This window comes from Diceros bicornis, chromosome 18, assembly GCF_020826845.1.
Source record: "Diceros bicornis minor isolate mBicDic1 chromosome 18, mDicBic1.mat.cur, whole genome shotgun sequence".
Taxonomy (NCBI): Eukaryota; Metazoa; Chordata; class Mammalia; order Perissodactyla; family Rhinocerotidae; genus Diceros; species Diceros bicornis.
Window position 1 is genome coordinate 26,578,521 of NC_080757.1, and position 24,986 is coordinate 26,603,506.

General features: G+C 36.8%; 1 protein-coding gene across 2 annotated transcripts in view; it reads left to right on the plus strand.

Annotated features, from left to right (window-relative positions):
* Positions 1–24,012, plus strand: part of PPM1D (protein phosphatase, Mg2+/Mn2+ dependent 1D) — a 61,837-nt gene extending 37,825 nt beyond the window's left edge. For both annotated transcript variants that reach the window (XM_058560480.1, XM_058560479.1), the window contains exons 4-6: positions 2,078–2,268; positions 16,941–17,183; positions 21,467–24,012. In XM_058560480.1, the coding sequence (XP_058416463.1) occupies positions 2,078–2,268; positions 16,941–17,183; positions 21,467–22,024 (992 nt within the window). In that variant the 3' untranslated portion in view covers positions 22,025–24,012. The remainder of the gene's footprint in view (positions 1–2,077; positions 2,269–16,940; positions 17,184–21,466) is intronic.
* The last annotated feature ends 974 nt before the right edge of the window (positions 24,013–24,986 follow it).

Below are 24,986 nucleotides of genomic sequence, written 5' to 3' on the forward strand. Positions count from 1 at the left end.
AGGGGTGCATAAGTCTCTTTGGATTGTTGATTTCAGGTTCGTTGGATAGATTCCCAGTAGTGTGATGGCTGGATCATAGGGCATCTCTATTTTTAGTTCTTTGAGAAATCTCCATACTCCTTGTTCATTTTTGTAATTTCATCAATCAGGGAGCTTTGTTTGGCTGGTATAAAGAAGTAAATGTGTCTTTTTAAGCCGACTTGGATTATGATTAGTTTTTGGTGGTCGATGTGTGTTCTCTTTTGCCACATTGAGGATGAATTGCCCCTTTCAAGGGGCAGATTTAGTGATGAATTTTGCTATTTTAGAGTGGAGTAATTGATTTGAATTATTCTTTCCTTGGACTCTGACCGTATTTGAATTAACCAGTGTTTCTGATGGGTGGTAATGGGGAAGTTTAAATAAGGAAGGGAAAGGACAAAAGAGCTTCCTCGTGTTGTTTAGCGAAAAGCCAGACCTGCTGAAAAGGGGCAAAAAATATTTGCCCTCTTGTCTGAAAGCTTTTAAAACTTTATTTTATTTTTATTTTTTTCCCCCAAAGCCCCAGTAGACAGTTGTATGTCATAGTTGCACATCCTTCTAGCTGCTGTATGTGGGACGCGGCCTCAGCATGGCCGGAGAAGTGGTGCGTCGGTGTGCACCCGGGATCCGAATCCGGGCCGCCAGTAGCGGAGTGCACGCACTTAACCGCTAAGCCACGGGGCTGGCCCTGAAAGCTTTTAATTTAGCCCTTTCCCCAAAGTACATCACAACAAACAAAAGAGGTAGAAATTAATGTTTTCTCCTTTCTGTCTTCTTCCCCAGTTTTTGGGAGCAAAAAAAGAGTTTATATTGTTCCACTTACTTTGTCTTATGTATCACAGAAGAATGGATGGTTTCAATGTTTTTTTTTCTATTTCAGTTTTATTGATCTTTTTGATGGCCTGAGTCAACTAAAAGTTCTGTTGAACATTTTGAGGTTTATATCTAGTAGATCTAAAAGGCAGAAGTTTAGGCGTTGTTTTATGTGGAGCTAATTAAGGAGGAAGATAAGTATGTAAGAACTTTCTTTTTCTGGCTCTTTGAAAGGGTGAACTGTTGATCTCCAAAGACTGGTCAGATGGTAGATTAAGAGCATAAAAATACTTATTTTTTTATCTCTAGAATTTTCTTCCAGGTGACTGACACTCATTCTTTAAGTTTTGATGTAGGTACTTTCTTGACCTAGGGGTTAACAGGTTTTCAGATAGCCACTAAGACTCCCATTTGTAGAGCAAGTTCTCTCCCATTTTATCTTTTCTTTGCAATTACCTTGGTTAATCTTGGCTCTTGGCTCTTCCCTGTGCATTTTAGAATCAGCTTGTCAAATTCTACAAAAATCTTTTTGGGATTTTGATTGGAATTACATTGACTTTATAGGTTATTTTTGGAAGAATTAACATCTTTAAAATATTGTCTTCCTATCTATGAATATAGTTTATTTCTCTATTTATTTAGATAGTCTTTTTAATGTTTTGGAATCTAATTGTATAATCTTCTCCGTAAAAGACTTGCACACCTTTTGTTAAATTTATTTCTAAGCACCTTACATTTGGTTCACTGTTGTAAATGGAATTGTTTAAAATTTTAATTTTCTATCTCTTGCTGTTTATATAGAAATGTAGTTGACTTATATATAGAGTTTGTATTTATCAACTTTACTAAATGTTCCTATTCTGATAATTTATCTAATTTCTTTTTAGTTTCTTATGTATAAATAAAATTATCTGCAAATAATGATAGTTTTAGTTTCTCCTTTCCAATTCATGTATCTGATATATTTTTATTATCTTGCTATGCTGGGAAGGACTTCCAGTATAGTATTGGAAGAGAAGTAGTGATAGAAGGCATACTTTTATCAAGTTAAGGGAGTTACCTTTTATTTCTGGTTTGCTAGGGTTTTTTTTTTAAATATATAGCGTGAATGGATTTTGAATGTTATCAAATGCTTTTCTGCGTTTATTAAGTTGAACATGTAGATTTTCTCATTTAATGTGTTCATGTGATATTACTAGCTTGGAAATAATATTTCTTGCTTCTTCTGCTCCCTGCCCTCCAGGTGATTTGTGGAGCTATGATTTCTTCAGTGGTGAGTTTGTGGTGTCACCTGAACCAGACACAAGTGTTCACACTCTTGACCCCCAGAAGCACAAGTATATTATCCTGGGAAGTGATGGGCTTTGGAATATGATTCCACCTCAAGATGCCATCTCAATGTGCCAGGACCAAGAGGAGAAAAAATACCTGATGGTGAGAAGTGACTCAATAATTTGATATTGTTATCTATCCATCGTTCTAGTACTTTTGTCAGGGGTTTTGAATATGAACTATGGATAGTCACCTTTAGTAGATTTTTGCATTTGCCTGGCTCTAGAAGTAGGTAAAACATGGACTTTGCAGCTCATCAGGGAAATGAGAAAGGAAATAAGTAAAGGAAATTAGATAACAGAAACACAACAGGAAATAAGTAAATGAAATTAGATAACAAAAACACAACCACTGGCTTCATTATGAACAGCTGACTTTACTGACCTGTGAAACCTTGCCAATTCTTTTTTTTTTTTAAATTGAGATGTAATTCACATACCATAAAATTCACATACCCTTTTAAAATTTATAATTTGGTGGTTCTTAAAGTATATTCTCAAAGTTATGCAACCATCACCACTATCTAATTCCAGAACATTTTCATCACTGTCCCTCGACAAAGTCTATAACCATTAGCAGTCCTTCAGTGTCTCCCACTACCGCCAGCTCCTGTCAATCGCTAATCTTTCTGTGTCTATTTATTTGCCTGTTTTGGGTATTTCGTATAAACGAGATCATCCAATATGTGGCCTTTTGTGTCTGACTTCTTTCACTTAAGCATAATGTTTTTAAGGTTCATCCGTGTTGCTTGTATGAGTACTTTATTCCTTTTTATGACTGAATAATTTTCCATTGATGGATATGCCACATTTTGTTTATCTGTCTATTCATCACTTGGTGGATATTTGGCTCGTTTCCACTTTTTGGCTATTATGAATTGACACTACTATGAACATTCATATACAAGTTTTTGTGTGGAAGTATGTTTTCAGTACTCTTAGGTATATACCTAGGAGTGGAATTGCTGGGTCACGTGGTAACCCTATGTCACCTGTCCTTTTTTTTAATCAATTGCACACCTAGAAACAACCATCAGTGAGAAAATCCTTTTTTTTATTTTTTTATTTTTTTTATTTTTTTTGTGAGGAGGACTAACCCTGAGCTAACATCCGATGCCAATCCTCCCCTTTTTTCTTGAGGAATATTGGCCCTGGGCTAACATCCCTGCCCATCGTCCTCTTCTTTATATGGGACGCCGCCATAGCATGGCTTAACAAGTGGTACGTTGCTGCGCACCTGGGATCCGAACCTGTGAACCCTGGGCCGCCTCAGCAGAGCACACGCACTTAACTGCGGCACTATCAGGCCGGTCCCGAGAAAATCCTTTTCTTTCCTTCCTGATTTGCTTGAAAATTGATTTCCTCTTTATTCTGAGCAATGACAAAGCAAGGAGAATTGGAAGAGTGCAGTGTTGTTGAGGGCAAGGAAGGAGAGTTTTGGGGTAGTACGAGCATAACCTCGTTTTATTGCACTGTGCTTTATTGCACTTCACGGATACTGCGGTTTTTACAAGACCCTCTACCAGCAAAAAGATTACAACTTGCTGAAGGCTCAGGTGATGGTTAACATTTTTAGCAATAAAATATTTTTTTTAATTGATGTCTTAATAGTTTATAACATTGTGATAACATTGTGAAATTTTGGTTGTACATTTTTGTTTGTCAGTCACCATATAAATGCCTCCCTTCACCCCTTGTGCCCACCCCGCAACCCCTTGCCCCTGGTAACCACCATATAGTTCTCTCTGTCTGTGTGTTGGTTTATATTCCACATGAGTGAGATCATGCGGTGTTTGTCTTTCTCTCTCTGGCTTATTTTGCTTAACATAATACCCTCCAGGTCCGTCCATGTTGTTGCAAATGGGACAATTTTGTCTTTTTTTATGGCTGAGTAGTATTCCATTGTATATATATACCACATCTTCTTTGTCCATTCATCAGTCAAGGGATACTTGGGTTGCTTCCACTTCTTGGCTATAGTGAATAATGCTGCAATAACATAGGGGTGCATAAGCCTCTTTGGATTGTTGATTTCAGGTTCGTTGGATAGTTTCCCCATAGTGGGATAGCTGGATCATAGGGTATTTCTATTTTTAATTTTTTGAGGAATCTCCCTACTGTTTTCCATAGAGGCTGCACCAGTTTGCATTCCCACCAGCAGTGAATGAGGATTCCCGTTTCTCCACAACCTCTCCAACATTTGTTGTTTTTTGTCTTGGTGATTATAGCCATTCTAATGGGTGTAAGGTGATATCTTAGTGTAGTTTTGATGTGCATTTCCCTGATGATTAGTGACGTTCAACATCTTTTCAGATGGCCTATTGGCCATCTGTATATCTTCCTTGGGAAAGTATCTTTTCATATCCTCTGCCCATTTTTTGATTGGGTTGTTTGTTTTTTTGTTGTTCGGTTGTGTGAGTTCTTTATATATTATGGAGATTAACCCCTTGTCAGATGTATGATTTGCAAATATTTTTTCCCAGTTGATGGGTTGTCTTTTCATTTTGTTCCTGGTTTCCTTTGCCTTGCAGAAGCTCTTTAGTCTGATGAAATCCCATTTGTTTATTTTTTCTTTTGTTTCCCTTGCCTCAGTAGACATGGTATTTGATAAGAGACTGCTAAGACCCATGTCGAAGAGTGTACTGCCTGTATTTTCTTCTAAGAGTTTTAAGGTTTCAGGTCTTACATTTAAATCTTTAATCCATTTTCAGTTAGTTTTTGTTATGGTGCAAGATAATGGTCTGCTTTCATTCTTTTGCATGTGGCTGTCCAGTTTTCCCAGCACCTTTTATTGAAGAGACTTTCCTTTCTCCATTGTATGTTCTTAGCTCCTTTGTCGAAGATTAGCTGTCCGTAGATGTGTGGGTTTATTTCTAGGCTTTCAATTCTGTTCCGTTGATCTGTGTGTCTGTTTTTGTACCAGTACCCTGCTGTTTTGTTTACTATTGCTTTGTAGTATGTTTTGAAGTCAGGGATTGTGATGCCTCAAGCTTTGTTCTTTTTTCTCAGGATTGCTTTAGCTATTCGGGGTCTTTTGCTGCCCCATCTGAATTTTAGTATTTGTTCTATTTCCATGAAGAATGTCATTGGGGTTTTGATTGGGATTGCATTGAATCTGTAGATTGCTTTAGGTAATATAGACATTTTAACTATATTTATTCTTCCAATCCAAGTGTATGGGATATCTTTCCATTTCTTTATGTCGTCATCGATTTCTTTCAATAGTGTCTTATAGTTTTCATTGTATAGGTCTTTCACCTCCTTGGTTAGCTTTATTCCTAGATATTTTATTCTTTTTGTTGTGATTGTAAGTGGAATTATCTTTTTGAGTTCTCTTTCTGTTAGTTCGTTATTAGCATATGATTATTAGCACATGCAACTGATTTTTATAAGTTGATTTTGTACCCTGCAACTTTCCTATAGTTGTTGATTATTTCTAATAGTTTTCCAATGGTTTCTTTAGGGTTTTCTATATATAAAATCATATCATCTGCAAATAGTGAGAGTTTCACTTCTTCATTGCCTATTTGGATTCCTTTTACTCCTTTTTCTTGCCTGATTGCTCTGGCGAAAACCTCCAGTACTATGTTGAATAAGAGTGGCGAGAGTAGGCACCCTTGTCTTGTTTTTGTTCTCAGAGGAATGGCTTTCAGATTTTCCCCATTGAGTATGATGTTGGCTATGGGTTTGTCATATATGGCCTTTATTATGTTGAGGTACTTTCCTTCTATACCCACTTTTTTGAGAGTTTTTATCATAAATGGATGTTGGATCTTGTCAAATGCCTTCTCTGCATCTATTGAGATGATCATGTGGTCTTTCTTCCTTGTTTTGTTAATATTGTGTGTCACGTTGATTGATTTGCGGATGTTGAACCATCCCTGCATCCCTGGTATAAATCCTAATTGGTCATGGTGTATGATCTTTTTAACATAGTGCTATATTCAGTTTGCCAGTATTTTGTTGAAGATTTTTGCATCTATGTTCGTTAGCGATATTGGCCTGTAGTTTTCTTTCTTTGTATTGTCCTGTCTTTCTTTGGTATCAGAGTGATGTTGGCCTCGTAGAATGTGTTAGGAAGTGTTCCATCTTCCTTTATTTTTTGGAATAGTTTGAGAAGGATAGGTATCAAATCTTCTTTGAATGTTTGGTAAAATTCTTCAGAGAAGCCATCTGGTCCTGGACTTCTATTTTTTGGGAGGTTTTTGATTACTGTTTCAATCTCTGTACTTGTGATTGGTCTGTTCAGGTTCTCTATTTCTTCTTGGTTCAGTTTGGGGAGGTTGTATGAGTCTAAGAATTTATCTATTTCTTCCAGATTGTCCAATTTGTTGTCATATAGTTTTTCCTAGTATTCTCTTATAATCCTTTGTATTTCTGTGGTATCCATTGTAATTTCTCCTCTTTCATTTCTAATTTTATTTATTTGAGCCTTCTCTGTTTTTTTCTTAGTTAGTCTGGCTAAAGGTTTGTCAATTTTGTTTATCTTCTCAAAGAACCAACTCTTTGTTTCATTGATCCTTTTTACTGTTTTTTTGGTTTCAATTTCATTTATTTCTGCTCTAATTTTTATTATTTCTCTCCTTATGCTGACTTTGGGCTTTTTTTGTTCTTCTTTTTCTAGTTCTGTTAGGTGTAGTTTAAAGTTGCTTATTTGGGATTTTTCTTGTTTGTTAAAGTGGGCCTGTATTGCTGTGAGTTTCCCTCTCAGGACCGCTTTGGCTGCATCCCCTATGAGTTGTGAGTTTTCATTTTCATTTGTCTCCAGATATTTTTTGATTTCTCCTTAATTTCACTGATGATCCATTGGTTGTTCAGTAGCATGTTGTTTCATCTCTGCATCTTTGTCACTTTCTCAGTTATTTTCTTGTAGTTAATTTCTAGTTTCATTGTGTTATGGTCTGAAACGATGCTTGTTATGATTTCAATCTTCTTAAATTTATAGAGGCTTGCCTTGTTTCCCAACATATGGTCTGTCCTTGAGAATGTTCCATGAGCGCCCAAGAATTAGTCACCTGTTTTTGGATGGAGTTCTCTGTATACGTCTGTTAAGTCCATCTTGTCTAGTTTTTCATTTAGGTCCACTATTTCCTTGTTGACTTTTTGTCTGGATGATCTATCCATTGATGTAAGTGGGGTATTGAGATCCCCTACTATTATCGTGTTGTTTTAATATCTCCTTTTAGGTTTGTTAATAGTTGCTTTATGTACTTTGGTGCTCCTATGTTGGGTGCATATATATTTATAATTGATATGTCTTCTTGGTGGACTGTACCTTTTATCATTATATATTGTCCCTCTTTGTCTCTCATTACCTTTTTTATCTTGAAGTCTACTTTGTCTGATATAGGTATGGCAACACCTGCTTTCTTTTGTTTGCCATTAGCTTTGAGTATTTGTCTTCCATCCTTTCACTCTGAGCCTGTGTTTGTCTTGAGAGCCGAGATGTATTTCCTGGAGGCAGCATATTGTTGGGTCTTGCTTTTTAATCCATCCTGCCACTCTGTGTCTGTTAGTTGGAGAATTCAAGCCATTTACATTTAGAATGATTACTGATATATGAGGGATTAATGTTGCTATTTTATCACTTATTTTCCGATTCTTTTGCATTTTCTTTGTCATCCCGTGTGTTTTGGACCACCAGTTCATTTTAGTAGTTCTGTATGATGACTCTTTTAGTTTTCTCTTTATTTATCGTATGTGACTCTGTTCTGATTATTTGTTTAGTGGTTACCTTGAGGTTTGTATAAAAAATCTCGTGGATGAGATAGTCCATTTTCAGATGACCTCTTCTTTCCATAGACTAAGTCAATTTGATCCCTTTCCTCTTCCCCTTCTAAGTTATTATTGTCACAACTTATTCCATCTTGTGTTTTGGGTGTGTGTGTAAAGTGATAAGGTTATATTTATTTTTGGTGTTTTCTTTCCTTTGATCTTTGATTTTGGTATTTAAGTGTTCGGTAACCTTTTCTGATAGAGAGCTACTATTGTTCTGATTTTGTCCACCTATTTTTCTCCTTGCTCGAAGCTTTGTATGACCTTTCTGTTTTTTTTTCAGGCCTGAGTGCCTTCTTGAGCATTTCCTGTAGTGGGAGTCTTGTGGCTGTGAACTCCCATAGCTTTTGTTTATCTGGGAAAGTTATTATTTCTCCATCATATTTGAAGGATTTTCGCTGGATAGAGTATTGTTGGCTGAAAGTTTTTGTCTTTCAGAATTTTGAATATATCATTCCAGTTTCTCCTAGCCTCTAAAGCTTCTGTTGAGAAATCTGCTGAGACTCGGATGGGAATTCCTTTGTACGTTATTTTTTGTTTTTGTCCAGCTGCCCTCAATATTGTTTCTTTGTCATTGGCTTTTGCCAGCTTTACTACTATATGCCTTGGAGAGGCCCTTTTCCTGTTGATATATTTAGGTGATCTATTGGCTTCATTTACTGGTATTTCCAGCTCCTTCCCCAGATTTGGGAATTTCTCAGCTATTATTTCCTTGAACAAGCTCTCTGTTCCTTTTTCCTTCACTTTTCCCTCAGGAATACCTATAATCCTTATGTTGCATTTCCTAATTGAGTGGGATATTTCTCCGAGAATTTCTTCATTTCTTTTTAGTCTTAGTTCTCTCTCCTCCTCCATCTGAAGCATTTCTGCATTCCTATTCTCAATAATGCTAATTCTTTCCTCCATATCGTCAGCTCTGTTTTTTAAAGATTACAGATTTTTCTTTATCTCCTCCATTGTGTTTTTCATCTCCAACAATACTGATTGGTTTTTCTTTATGGTTTCAATCTCTTTTGTGAAGAAATTCCTGATATTGTTAAATTAGTCATCTGTATTTTCTTGTGATTCATTGAGCTTTTTTATTATAGCTATTTTGAATTCTCTGTCGTTTAGATTATAAATTTCTCTGCTTCAGGGTTGATTTTTGGGTGCTTGTCGTTTTCCTTCTGGTCTGGAGATTTAATATATTTTTACATCGTGCCTGCTGCAGTTGGCTTGTTTTTTCCTCATCCTAACAGTATCTGGTTGCGGTTTCCACCTGCTGCCACTGGGTAGGGTACAAGGGCTGTGTATTCTAAGCCCACGGTGATCTGCGAGCGCTCTGGCCGACCAGCTGAACTGAAGTGCCGGCAGGGAGGGTCTCTCTCTTTTGCCTGCCTGATCCTGGGGGGCTTGTTCTTCCCTTGCTGTCTGCTCTCCTAGGGTGCTCAGATGTTGACAGCACCCCTGCAACAGTTCAGGCTCCTCCATATGGGAATTTCCCACAGGCTGTGAGAAAACTTGGAGAGTGACAGTTTTCCCACAGAGGGCTGCCCCTCCCCCCTCTCTGGGAGCTGCGCAGACCCGGAGTCACTGATCGGATGGGGAGGGGGAGGGTTTCTCCTTGCCTCTCCCAACTTCCTCCTCCAGCTCCAGCATGTCCACTCTCAGATGTGCGGCTGCATGGGTCTCTCAGACGTCCTTTTGTGTTGTGTGAGTGTCCTTTGTTGGTATGTGAATGTCGTTTTTGTTGTATCTTATCCGGGGAGAGTTTACGGGAAAGCTCACTCCACCATGATGCTGACATCACTCTCCTGTGCCTTGATCTCTAATCTCAAAATTTTTATAAGTGCATCATGTTATTTTTATCCAATAACCAGACTTTCAAAAGATCAGGGGAGAGAAATGAAATAATATGTATAAGATTCACTTGATTTCTTCCCTATTCTGGTGGTGATTTTTTTGCTAAGAGTTGACAGTGGGCACATGATCCATTCAAAGGCAAAAAATAAACCACAGCCAGTCAAGTTGGTGTAATGATTATTACTTTCAAACCTAGGGCTTCGTCTCCCCTGTCGGGCCCAAGCCTGTGTCAAACAGACAAATGGCTGCAGCTCTACAATAAAGTATCTTTTAATTGAGATATGTACCTTGTTTTTTTAGACATAATACTATTGCATACTTAATAGACTACAGTATAGTGTAAACCTAACTTTTATGTGCCCTGGGAAACCAAAAAATTCGTGTGACTCGGTTTATTATAATACTCGCTTTATTGCAGTTGTCTGGAACGGAACCTGTAATATCTCTGAGGTATGTCTGTAGTCAGCAATGTCAAATTCTGCAAACAAGTGGAGGCAGAGGGATGAGAACAGGGGTTTTACAGTTAGGACCTTCTCTTAGTGACTTTCAAGGATGAAGAGTTTGGGTAGAAGAGATGAGGGCATTAGTAGGTTGGAAGTGGTGATGGAAGAGTACTTTGTGAGCCCAGGAATAGATGTAGTGAGTGTTCAAGAAAACAAGGGAGTGTGCTATTGTTAGCTTGAAAAGATAGTGAGGGTCTTGAAAGTGGTTTTGTAGTCTTAAGAGAAAGATTGACAGTACAAGAGAAATAAGAGATATTGTTGGAATGAAGGTCCAGAGCACATGGAAGTAACTGGAATCAACAGCTCAAAGGGTAGGCTACCTTTGGAAAAGATGATCTTTCTCTAAGCTGGTAGGAATGGTAAAACTATATTTTGAGGCAAAAAGGAGGCCAAATAAAAGAACTTATATTAAATTGCCTCCATTCATTCCCTCAACTAACATATTAGGTCCTAGGTACAGGGAATACAAAGGTAAATAGAATATGGTCTTTGCTCTGCATTTACCATATTATTACAAATAGGATATGTAAATCACTATCAATACCATTTGATCGTGAGTTGTTTAAAGATAAGAGTTGTGTCTTGATTCATTTTTACAACCTTGAGGCTATTGTGTTGCATTTGGTCAGTGACATCAGATGTAAAAGGAAGATTAAATAAAATAAAGACTATTTTGGGGGCCGGCCTGGTGGTGCAAGCAGTTAAGTGTGCGCGCTCCGCTGTGGCGGACCGGGGTTTGCCGGTTTGGATCCCAGGTGCTCACCGATACACCGCTTGGCAAGCCATGCTGTGGTGGCGTCTCATATAAAGTGGAGGAAGATGGGCACAGGTGTTAGCCCAGGGCCAGTCTTCTTCAGCAAAAAGAAAAGAGGAGGATTGGCAGATGTTAGCACAGGGCTGATCTTCCTCACACACACACAAAATAAAACCTTGGGCTGGCCCCATGGCTTAGCAGTTAAGTGCGTGCACTCCACTACTGGCGGCCCGGGTTCGGATCCCAGGCGCGCACTGACGCACCGCTTTTCTGGCCATGCTGAGGCCACGTCCCACATACAGCAACTAGAAGGATGTGCAACTATGACATACAACTATCTACTGGGGCTTTGGGGGGAAAAAAAAAGGAGGAGGATTGGCAATAGATGTTAGCTCAGAGCCGGTCTTCCTCAGCAAAAAGAGGAGGATTGGCAATAGATGTTAGCTCAGGGCTGATCTTCCTCACAAAAAAAAAAAAAGACTATTTTGTGTATTAGATTTAAAATTCCTTAATGATGAGAAAGAGAAACATTTCAGTGGCAGGATGAGGACGAGGAAAAAAGCCAGTTCCTAGTGGGTTGAGAGAATCTGTTCATAAACAGCAAAGTGTTTTTAGCATGTGTTTTTTTGTTGCTGAGGAAGATTTGCCCTTAGCTAACATCTGCTGCCAATCTTCTTCCTTTTGTATGTGAGCTGCCACTACAGCATGGCCACTGACAGACGAGTGGTGTAGGTCCATGCCCAGGAACTGAACCCCGGGCCGCCGAAGCAGAGCATGTTGAGCTTAACCACTAGGCCACCAGGGCTGGCCCTAGAATGAGTATTGAAGGAAGCATCATATAACAATAATTAGAACAAATGTTATGAGAACTGAGAGGGAGAAGTTAGGAAACTTGGGAAGACTGCATAAGGAAGTTTTATGGACAAGAGTGATATTTGAGCAAGTATTAAAGGTGGGATTGCATTTACCAGGTAAATAGATCAAGGGAGGAGAGAGAAACTTTCCAGGCAAAGGAATAGACTGTGTAAAGTCAAAGAGGAGAGACAAATATGACATATTCAGGTTTCACAAGTAGCTTGATGACTGGAAGATAGGATGCTTTGGAAGTGAAGGGAAATGGGGCAAAAAAGTTTTGAATTGTCTGTTAAGAAGTTGGGTCATTATAGCAGGCAGTGGAGCGTTATTGAAAAGCTGCATTTTAGATATGCGTTTCAGGAAGCTTACTCATTGCAGGATGGAATATAAAATAGAGGGTAGATGATAATGGATGTGAGGGTATCTATTAGGATGTGTAGGAAAACCATCTATCCCCTTAACAAAAGTAAACTGATGCTAAGTTGGCAGTGAAAGAATGGGTGGCAGCAGTGATTAGTGAAGAATCCCCAAGAGAACGTGAATCTTGATGAGTGGAGTCATAGTTATAAGGTCTGTCTCCACCTCTTTTCACATGTTGATTCTTATTGCCAGTGTAACTGATTTGATTTTTATGAATGGATCTATTAGGCTTCCTCTTTGGAGGCTGCTGTTATATTCTAAATGAGAAATTTTGTAAGCTTCATCTAAGGCAGCAATGGTAAAAAACAACAACACACACACACAAGAGCAAAAGAAATACGTGAGTGGTAGAATTGACAGAACTTGAGTTTTTAAGGAGGGAGAATATGATGACACCCAAATTTCTGACTGGTGACTGGTAGCTCTTATCAAGAGGAAAGAAACACATTATTTTGGGGGTAAGGGAAGGTAATTAGTTCAGATGTAGGCATGTTGAATTGGAGGTGCCTGTGGTTCATCTAGATAGATATTTTCAATAGGCAGTTTTAAATATTTGAGGGAGAAGCCTGGAAATACTAATTTGGGTGTTAACAGTGTTAGGTAAAGCTGTGACAGTTTATGAGATCACCTAGTGAGACTGTATGGTGGAAGAAAAGGACACAGTATTAGGGGGGCCCAAATCAGCAGAATGAGTGAGCTGAGGGAATAATGCAAGTGAGGCAGTGGAAATGGCTTATATAGATTTCTTTTTCATCGAGCTTTGCTGGGAAGGGAAACAGAGAGAGGCAGAGTGAAAAAGTGAAAGATAAAGGAGTCCTTCTGTGAGGTCTCAGTGAGCTGGTGTTTGGAGAGTGATGAAACATGTGCCTGGGAATGTGATAGATTCATAAATTAGAGATTAATGCTGCCGTTCATCAATTGTGAGGTGCAAATTTTTTCACCTTTTAGCATCTCTGAAATTGGATTGCTTTTTCTGATTGATGGCATAGTGTATTATAATTCAGTTGACAGTATTTTTTCTTTGTTTTGTGGCACATAAAGTGATATTTTCATAACCCAAGGCTTATGGTATTCTACATTAAAAAAAAACTCACTGCTGAAAAGCAAACTACAATAAGTAAATGATCCACTATAAAGAAAATGAGATAAGTGATCCACTCAACAAGTTATAAAAAGAACATCAGAGTAAAACCCCAAATTAGGAGGATAAAAATAATAAAGAGCAGAAACTAATGACATAGAGAGATTTACAAAACACAGAAGGTAGTTCTTTAAAAAGACAAATGAGTCTTAATCTTTCTAGAACAAGCAAAAAAGCACAAAAAGAAGTGGAGTGGCCATAGCTACACTTAAATAGAGATTTTTTTTACATCACAATAGTGTTAGAACAACTTCGTGGTGATTAATTTGATAAATGAGAAAAAAGATCCTTTAGGAAGGTATAAAATACTAATATTGACTCGTGAAGGAATAAAAAACTTTAATTATAAACATAAAATCAATTGAATTGGTTTTAAAATACACCTACAAAAACAAACATTAGGCACATTGTAGCTAACACTGAAGGAACAGATAAACCCCCATGTTATAAAACAGTTTCAGAAAATAGAAGATAGAAAGGCTTCCCCATGCTTTAATATGATTAGTACCTTTGTTTTATGACACTAGTAAATCTTGATAATAAAATTGGACAAAAACGAGAAAGGAAAAAAAAGCAATGCTAAAAAAACCATTACAAAGTGGTACTTGGTAATGCAAGGATGGCTTAATATTAGGGTTTTAAGCATAGCAGCTGAGAGGAGTTGTTTATAGTTTGCCATCATTAATATGTTGGAATACTGTAATACACCCACGATCAGACAACCCCCAAAAAAGATATTCTCTTTTTTCCCAAGGAAAGGATGAAAAACTCCAGTTCTTTCTGCAGTTTGAATATATAAACTTCACAGGTATAGATGACAGCCAAATGATTTATAGTACATTATGTATTTTGTGTGTGTGTGAGGAAGATCAGCCCTGAGCTAACATCTGTTACCAACCCTCCTCTTTTTGCTGAGGAAGATTGGCCCTGGGCTAACATCCATGCCCATCTTCCTCTACTTTATATGGGATGCTGCCACAGCATGGCTTGACAAGCAGTGCATTGGTGTGCACCTGGGATCCAAACCTGTGAACCCCGGGCCGTCCAACGGAGCACATGCACTTAACTGCTATGCCACCAGACCGGCCCCTATGTATTTTTTTATATAGTGCTTATAGTATTATAGTACGTTATATGTTATGGTTCTAGGTACTTTTGCCGTAGACATCTTTCCCAGGTACATTTTTGCCACATAACTAATTGGCTGTAAGGCAATTTTGCAATAAAAATAAAATAACGAAAAATAAAAGAAGGACATTAAAAAGGACGTAATGAAAAATGAATAACAAAATTAAAAAGACTTTATTGTGAAATACAAAATATTTGAATACATTTAAAATGTGTGTAGATTTGTGGCAATACTGCGCAAATAACTGATTTTATTTTGTGAGTTGTGCCTAAGCACTTGTCTTTTTTTTTCCTTTTTGAGGAAGATTGGCCCTGAGCTAACATCTGTTGCCAGTCTTCCTCTTTTTCTTTTTTCTCCCCAAAGCCCCAGTACATAGTTGTATATCCTAGTTGTAGGTCCTTCTAGTTCTGTGTGAGACGCTGCCTCAGCATCGCTTGATTAGAGCAGTGCATAGGTCCGCGCCCAGGATCCAAACCGGCTCCCGAAGTGGAATGCACGAATTTAACTGCCATGCCACCTGGCCGGCCCCAGCACTTGTCTTTAACGTCTTTTGTTTATACTTCTTTTTGCTTGTTGATTCTCTCTTCATTTGGCATCCATCGCACTTTTTTTCCTCCTAAAATTTCTTCCTTCATTAAGAGAGGTATCAGTTTCCAAATACTAGGATGCATATTTGTAACTGAGCTTTGTGTTGTCAAAAGCCTCCTGCACATGGTCCCCGACTATGGTTCAACTTAGGTTTTTTTGACTTTATAATGGTGCGAAAGTGATACACTTTCAGTAGAAACTGTACTTCGAATTTTGAATTTTTGTCTTTTCCTGGGCTAGCAATATGCAGTACGATACTGTCTCTTGATGTTGGGCAGCAGCAGCAGCAAGGTGCAACTCCCAGTCAGCTACACAATCACGAGAGTAAACAATCTGTATGCTTACAACCATTCTGTACCCAGACAGCCATTCTGTTTCTCACTTTCTGTGTGGTATTCAATAAATTTCATGAGATATGCAACACTTTATTATAAAGTAGGCTTTGTGTTAGATAATTTTGCCCAACTGTAGGTTAATGTAAATATTCTGAGCACATTTAAGGTGGGCTAGGCTAAGCTATGATGTTTGGTATGGTAGGTGTATTAAATGCTTTTTTGACTTACAATATTTTCAACTTACTATGGGTTTATCGGAATGTAACCCCATCGTAAGTTGAGGAAGATCTTTATGCTATTGTTTGTTCTTGGCATATTGTCACATGTCTATTGATAGATAATCCAAAGTTCTATGGGAAATGTGGAGCTATGATTTATATACTATAAAAATGGGAGTACTTCGTCAATGGAGAAACAAAACCAAACCGTCAACCAGTTATTTTATCTTTTACAGCAAAATTGCTTTATGGCCAATTAGTTATGCAACAAAAATATTTGCAGCAAAAATAGCAGACACGATATTATATAGTACACATTATAGTTCGTTAATATTTTTGTAGTTATAATACATTAGTGTTTTTTATCATATTACATAAAATAACAATTAAAAATTTTTTCCACTTACTTAGAGTTCATGATATATTTCTTTTTCAAACATTTCCACTCATTTTCATCATTCATTTATTTCTAGAGGTACTTTTTAAGACATGTAGCCTGTTTTCTGGAGCACATTATTTTCATTTCTGTTCTTTGAAACTTAGCAATTATTGAATCCATGCGTGATACTGAAAGTTCTATTCCAAGCTACATTTATTTGCATAACATGGTATCATTTAAGTTTTTTTTTTAATGTTTCTGTTGGTATGTATTTGATATCTCTACCATAACCACTTACTTTTCTACATGTGAGTGACATTGGCCATTTTTATATATATGTTTAAGAGCCATTTATATTTCCTTGTCTCTGAATTTTCTTCATATTCTTTGACAATTTTTATGTTGGATCATTGTCTTTGATTTGCAAAAGCTGTTATTTTAGGAGGAAATTGACCTTTTGCAATGAGTTTTTCTGTCATACCTGATTAACTCATTTGTGAATTATTTCTCTATAATAACTTGATGGTTACATCCCTTTTTAGATAACTTCTATATAACTTTTCCTAATTAAGTGTACAGTGAAGACCAAGTTTCTTGCTATCAAAAAGATAAAAATACAGGTGAAATTTAACCACAGGTCAAGGCCTTGTTTTATTATTTTTTTAAATTTAGAGCAGTACTATTTTAACTTAGTTATGGGGACTGTGAATAATGTTAGTAATTTTGGAAATTTAATTTATTTAGGCCATATTAAATACCTGATTTTTAATTTGATACATATAGTAGTGACTTAATCTGAATTGTTATTTTCCTTCTCTTTGTTCTTTTAAATACAGGGTGAACATGGACAATCTTGTGCCAAAATGCTTGTGAATCGAGCACTAGGCCGCTGGAGGCAGCGTATGCTTCGAGCAGATAATACTAGTGCCATAGTAATCTGCATCTCTCCAGGAGTGGACAGTCAGGGAAATTTCACCAATGAAGACGAGCTCTATCTGAACCTGACTGATAGCCCTTCCTATAATAGTCAAGAAACCTGCATGATGACTCCTTCCCCATGTTCTACACCACCAGTCAAGGTATATAGTTCTATAGTATCTCAGTTGTTTTGATAGACAGAATTTCTTTGGTTCGTGTTGCCTGAAAACAGTTTTCAGATTCTTTATATAATAGGATTTTGGACTTGAGCTAGGTTCAAGAAAGTGGTGGATCTTTGTCATGTGATTTATTGTGAGCGAGCCATCCTCACGTTGGTACTAATCTGAATGCCAGCTGTGTGTACAGCACCTAATAGGAAGTTGATTAGATGTGGCTCCTGAAGAATATTAACAGTATTAATATTTGGAACTTACTGATCCTCTTCCAATGCTATGAATATTTGTAAAGCATTTAAAAGTTTGTGAAGAACTTTCATATATGATATTTCATTTTAACTTCATAACCCGGAAAGGTAAATAGTTCAGATGTTATTCCTTTTTATAGGTAAGACTGAGAGAGTAAGCAGTTTGAACAGGATCATACAGAATCAACATTGAACTGGATCTTAGGATATCAGACCTTAGAACTGGTTGCATATTAGTACGGATAAGAAACATCATTCTTATTTCTTGTCCATGTTAATATTGAATAAGTTTAAGATATGCTTTGAAATAAACAAATTTAAATGGTACCATGTTTCCCTTTTTCTGATTTCATCCCAATTTTTTCCTACTAAAAATTTAGTAATATTGATAACTGCTTTGATATACCTGGCCTTCTGAGAATGTGCTTTCAGAAGACTGAGCATTAGGGCCGGCCCCATGGCTTAGCAGTTAAGTGTGCGCGCTCTGCTACTGGCGGCCCGGGTTCGGATCCCGGGCATGCACCGACACACTGCTTGTCCGGCCATGCTGAGGCCGCGTCCCACATACAGCAACTAGAAGGCTGTGCAACTATGACATACAACTATCTACTGGGGCTTTGGTGGGGGGGGAAGGAGGAGGATTGGCAATAGATGTTAGCTCAGAGCCGGTCTTCCTCAGCAAAAAGAGGAGGATTAGCATGGATGTTAGCTCAGGGCTGATCTTCCTCACAAAAAAAATAAATAAATAAATAAAACTGTTAAAAAAATAAATAAAATAAAATATAAAAATAAGACTGAGCATTAAAGTGGGAAATACAGTGGAACTTTATGTCATGTATTCAGGCAATTTTTAAAGGTATTCAAAGTTACCTAGTACAAAGAATTTAACTAATTTTGGGTATTGTGATCCTATACTCAGTACTTGGAAATTTACTGTTTCTGCTTTGCTTTCTTTTACTTCACTTATGGCAACTTAATTTTCCTTACATGGATTCTTCATTTAGAAGTTGACAAATTAATATTTTATACTAATTTTTTAAAAAGAATTTCTTATTAAAGCTTTCTTTTCTTTGAAAACTCCTGAATAATAATACAGATTGAAATCTTTTAAAGTCTCTTCATTCTCTTTTGAAAATTGTGAAGGAGCTTATCTTCATTTGAATATTTGCCTGTTTCTGAATTTGAATGTATTCATTACTTTCATGTCCTAGTTTATTTGTATTTGAATAACTGACCTTTAGGCAGAATAGAGAAGGAGGCGGCATTAGGGTGGAGGTAAGAGTGAGGGTACAGAGAATATTGTGATATGAATAAATACTCTTAATATTGATCCCAAGTAAAAATTACTGCAGTCTGCTGATTGGTGTTAGTAAAACTGTACATAAATTGCACATAAAATATGTTTTAAAATTATTTCTAAAATTCTGAGAAATAATGACCTAATAATAATACTAAAGTATAGATAAGGAGATTTATCTATGTACTAACTTATATGTAGGTATGGTTAATGTAGGTATGTTAACCAATTGGTCCCACCCAAATATGGGGAAATACTTTGAGCCATTCAGAATAATTAGTATTGTTGGCTCTGACCTAACAGATAAATAAAGGCAAATAATATAATGACATTTTGGTTAATTTTGAATGGTTTTTAAGACTTACACCCACATTTAGACTAGGCATTTGAGACTAGGTTTATCTGTCTATAAACATGTCAACTTCTGTTTGAATCCTAATGTAAATCAGTAGTCAGATCTTTGTTTTGGGATGGATAAAGTAGAAATACCTTTGTTTAAGTGATAGATTACTATGGCACACATTTGTTTCTCCATCTTTTCTTTAGGGCAAAACTAAATTTAGCTTTTTATTTTTTTTAATTTTTTTCCCCAAAGCCCCAGTAGATAGTTGCATGTCATAGTTGCACATCCTTCTAGTTGCTGTATGTGGGACACGGCCTCAGCATGGCCGGAGAAGCGGTGCATCGGTGTGTGCCTGGGATCCGAACCCGGGCCGCCAGTAGCGGAGCACGCGCACTTAACCGCTAAACCATGGGGCCGGCCCTAAATTTAGCCGTTTTTTTTTACAAGCCAAGAGCTATAGGAAGGAGGATTGAGGATGAGAATTCTTTCAGAAAACTACACTTAGTTTCAGTTGTGTTCTAGGCACAATTTGTAATTAGTTATTTAATGTTGTATTGTAAGGTAGATAGAGCGAGAAGGTTGATCTCTGAAGTAGTAAAACTTTTAATGTGTTTTTAGGAGGTAACCTCTCAATATCACAAATATTTTATGAACACAGAAGGCTTACCAATACAAGTAATTAATGTGGATGAGCCTAAGAAGTCCGAGCAGTTGCCTGTGCTAACAGATGCAATGTGTTCTCACAGAATGCCAATAAAAAGAGAAGGAAAAGTTCAAGGAGAAAGTGGGGGAAGAAAAGCCAGCACTCCTGTAGTATCAGAATAATAGTCTGTGAATTTAAAAAGACACAGCACAACAGAAATTACAATAAATTGTGTTAACTCTGAAATTGTTCCATTGTTTTTCTTTTATAAAGGAATTCCATCTAACATCTAACATTGTTATACATACTACAGCAATATGGTCTATTCCTATAAATGGCTTCATTGGTACATTTTTTCTTGTGCCTAAATTAGTGATATGATTGTTTGGCAGTAGGAATCCTTCTGTCTGAGAACGCATCTACTGCCTGGTCTTGTTGTGTATCCTTTTTCTGTATTAAAGCAGGATGAACTCTTGGTCAGCAATTACTTATGACTAGATACAGTTTTCTGTGATCAGCCAGAACATACTTGTGACCAGGGTAGGCATTGGAATCAAGCTGATGCAGAAGGATAAACTCACATACACCTATTGTTGATATTATTGAAAGCCATACGTAAATATTCTAGAACAGAGACTCTTCTGTTATCCCTTCTGAACACTGGTACTGTGAAATAAGGTTGTTGCCCGACATCTAGTCAGTGTTAAAACAGATAAAAATTGGGCTTTCAATAAACCATGCAGTGTAAAATAAATGAATCAATGACCCCAGAAAGAAAGAGTATATTCTTAATAAAAAAGAGAAGCAACCTATTTAGGGCAGTGCCAAATTAGGAACTAGGATTTCTCATCTCCAGTCTTCACTGGACCTAGTCAATATATCCTTTTCAGTAAAGCATGTTCCTGTTGATGGTTAGACTGAAATACTTTTAGATGGCTTCAATTCCCTTTTCTTTTTACTTCTAGACACATTAAAGGAAACATTATAAATATACTTTATGTAAGACTTTTTTGAAAGGTGTTTATTCCTAGGGGATTTTATGTCAGAAGAAGACCAGATAATATGTCTTCATTTAGCATTTTACAAAAGAGTTTGCTTGGGCTTTCAGAATATATTAATATTTTAATGTTTGATTTAAGAGAGAAAATGATTGAGGGAAATGTTAGACACTTGAGGGAGAGAGGGTATTTATGCTTAAGCTCTGTCCTTGAGAAACTCTTAAGGCAATGATTTTATAAAATATTATTACAATGGAAGATTTGGGTTTAATAGGAAGAGTGTTCTTGCCTGCCTAGAGATGGGAGGATATTCTGAGTATATGTAGATCTAAAGCACTACATCTCAAGGAGTTGTGCATATCTGAATCACCTGTGAAGCTTTTAAAACCAATACCTGCAAGTTTCCATATGATTCTTATTTGTTTCTTTAATTGAGAGTTGCCCTAGCCATGCTCAGTGTGGTTCCATATGTCCTGCTTTTCTCAAGTCACAGAACAGCATCTAGTATTTGGGAGATGAGTGCAAAGCAACAATCTGGGTTTCCATATGACATAGTTGCTTTAATGTTGCACTTCACATTTTCCATACTACTAAATATTCAGAAATTAGAATTTAGAAAGTAGGAAATGAAAAAAACAATTTTGTCACTTATTCTCATGAAACACCATCATCTCCCCAATGGTTAAGCTGAGTTCTAGGATAAATTATTTCTTATTTGGTTTACCTTCTTGTTTTTCAGTCACTGGAGGAGGACCCATGGCCAAGGCTGAACTCTAAGGACCATATACCTGCCCTTGTTCGTAGTAATGCCTTCTCAGAGAATTATTTAGAAGTCCCAGCTGAGGTAGCTAGAGGGAGTGTCCAGGCTGCAGTCATACCCTCAAAAGATCCAGAGCCACTTGAAGAAAATTGCACTAAAGCCCTGACTTTAAGGATACATGATTCTTTGAATAATAGCCTGTCAGTTGGCCTTGTGCCTACCAATTCAACAAACACCATCATGGACCAAAAAAATTTTAAATTGTCAACTCCAGGTCAAATGAAAGCCCAAGAAGTTGAAAGAACCCCTCCAGTAAATTTTAAAAGGACATTAGAAGAATCCAACTCTGGCCCTCTTATGAAGAAGCATAGACGAAATGGCTTAAGTCGAGGTAGTGGTGCTCAGCCTGCAAGCCTCCCCTCAACCTCGCAGCGAAAGAATTCTGTTAAACTCACCATGCGACGCAGACTTAGGGGACAGAAGAAAATGGGAAATCCTTTACTTCACCAGCACAGAAAAACTGTTTGTGTTTGCTGAAATGTGTCTGGAAAATGATTTTTTCCCAAATTTAGGTTACAAGAGGGCTTTTTGAAGTTGGTGCCGAAGTTGAACTTTTTTTAAGGGGACAAAATAAAAATAGTATACAGTTTAACTTTTTGGAATTCTACAGTTTTATCCTGGCCTTGTACTTGCTTGTATTATAAATGTGAATTTTATAGATATTAGGATATAAGTTGCTGTAAAATGTGTGTAAATTTGTATCCTTTACACAAACTCAGTTCCTTACTCTGATACACAGTAAATGTAACAGCAGGGCTAGATGTTTAAAAAAACTCAAAAGAATCTATTAGATTCTAGAAATACATTTAAACTTTTTAAAATGCTTATTAAGAAATTTGTCTAAGTTACTTGTGAAAACTACACAACTTTTTAAAGTAAATTATTAAGCAAACTGGAAAAGTGCTGTATTTTCATAGTGACCTGTGTTCCACTTAATGTTTCTTAGAGACAACTAGTGTCTTTTAAAAGTTATTTTTTATTTCTAATTTCATCATTCAGAACTAAATTTTTCATAGAAGCAGAAGTGTTGAGCCATGCTAAAGTAGCTGGGTGTTAGTCTTCTTGTCCTAATTAAAATACTTGCAGTATCTCTTATTTCAGTAGCATTTTTTAAAACATTAATCATCAGATATACTCACCAGATTTTTGGAGTAGAAGGAGGTATGTTTGCCTAAAAAGATGCTCTTCTGAATTATCCCAGACATTCAGTGGCATTATTAGTAGTTACCCTCTTCTAGTGTTTGCATAAAATATGTGAAATTTTTCTTGCTATTTCAATAATGGATGGTGCTGCTAATTCCCAATATTTCTTAAATTATTTTATATATCGTACAGTTTTCATTAATTATATGGATATATGTTTCATCTAATAAATCAGTGAACTGTTCCTGATGTTGCTGGATTTTTGTGGTTGGTTTATTTTAATATATATTAACTTTTTGTTGGGCCTTGATCATGCTTTAAAGTATCAACTTAAAATGCATGTAATGTTCCATTTTTGCACTCTTGACTTTTTTTTTTTTTTTTTTTTTTGGTGAGGAAGATCAGCCCCGAGCTAACATCTGATGCCAATCCTCCTCTTTTTTGCCGATGAAGATTGGCCCTGGGCTAACATCCATGCCCATCTTCCTCTACTTTATATGGGACGCCGCCACAGCATGGCTTGATAAGCAGTGCGTTGGTGCGTGCCCAGGATCCGAACCTGCAGACCCTGGGTCACTGAAGTGGAGTGTGCGCACTTAACCACTGTGCCACCCAGCCAGCCCCTTGACTTTTTAATTTTAATTTAGAACACATCAAAACAGGCAAACTGCCCAACAATAAGAATATGGTTGTCAGTTATGGCTTATAAGCATTTGATGAAATAATTATGTAGCAATTAAAAATAGAACTGTGTACTTTGGTGATATAGGAAAAAACTAAAAGGAACTAATATTAAAACACTAAGAGTATGTCGTTTTGGTGTGGTGAGTTGTTCTACAATGAGAAATTTTCAAAATTTATTCATTTAGAACAAGACCTCTCATTGAGAGATTGAAGAGTTAATTCATGAATTCAACATTTATTATACACCTACAATATGCTAGGAACTGCACGATTGGAAGCATACCAGTTTTCCATTAGAGGATTGAGAATCAGTCCAGGTAAAACATTAATTGTGGATAGTTTTTAAAAAAGCTTTTGGATACTGAAGAGTTTGTTTTTCAGATCTTTCCAAGATAGAAACATAGCAACTAGCAGACACTTTTGGAGTCAATTTATTGTGAAGAGTTTTTCCATCTTTGAGACCTGTGATGTTGTCCTAGCTGTACCAACTGGAAATTCGACATTGGAATGTATATTAAAGAAAAGAAAATCCATTCAGCTACTTTTCACTTTTTCTGTCAGTGGTTATAGAGAAAATAATCTATATCTACGTGAAATTAAAATTTCCATTTGATTAATGGATTATGCAGTCTTTATTTTTCACATCAGTTGTATAATGTAAAAATGTCATACATTAATTCTTTCCTAGATCACATTATTTTTAGTGTAATAGAGTCCAGTAGCTGTCTAACACTGGAAACATTTTCGGTTTGAGATACATAAATGCAAATGCTAAAATTAGCTCTTTTCTGTATGTGTTCCTAGGGCTGTGTTTAGGCCTATTCTTTAAGGAGTTGATGTTATGCAATCACAAAAAATGTTTTAATGTTTCTATTGTTTTTATTTAAATTTTATTTGCCTATGCAACATTTAGATCAATAGTATAATGCATGATGGAAAATTCTTGTATAAAATGGTACATAATGAAAAAGGCCCCATGTCAGTCCCCAAGGGAGCCAACATTTCCCTCCTTTTTTGTGTGTTCTTTTGGTGATAATCTATGCATGGACATGCAGCTGTATATGTGTTTGTCTCTCAATCTTATATCTTGAAGATTTTTCCATATCATTACATCACAAAGCCTCCTCGTTCTTTAGTATTCTAGTCTATGGATATGTCATTTAACTATACCAAACACTTCTACTCTCATACTCACAATACTTCTGACACCAGATGTGTAGATTTTCCTACACCAAGTAATTCTCCAGTTTTCTGCAGACACTGACTGGGTGTCCTACAATACAGTTTAGTTCTGACACTATCTCCGTGCAGTTATCAGAGCCCACGAGTTAAGGGCTCAGTCTCACGAAAGAGAGACCGCCTCCATTTCCAACACCAATCTCAAGTTCCAGGTTGTCACATATACATCTGACCAACTGGCTATAAATCAGAGTTCCCACAACCCCCTCCTCAGGTTTGATAATTTGCTAGAACAGGTCACAGAACTCAGGGAAACATATTTACTGGTTTATTATATAATAAAGGATATACATGAACAGCTAGATGAAGAGAAATATCAGGCAAGTACCAGAAGGCTCCCAAGCACAGGAGTTTCTGTCTCCATAGGTTTGGG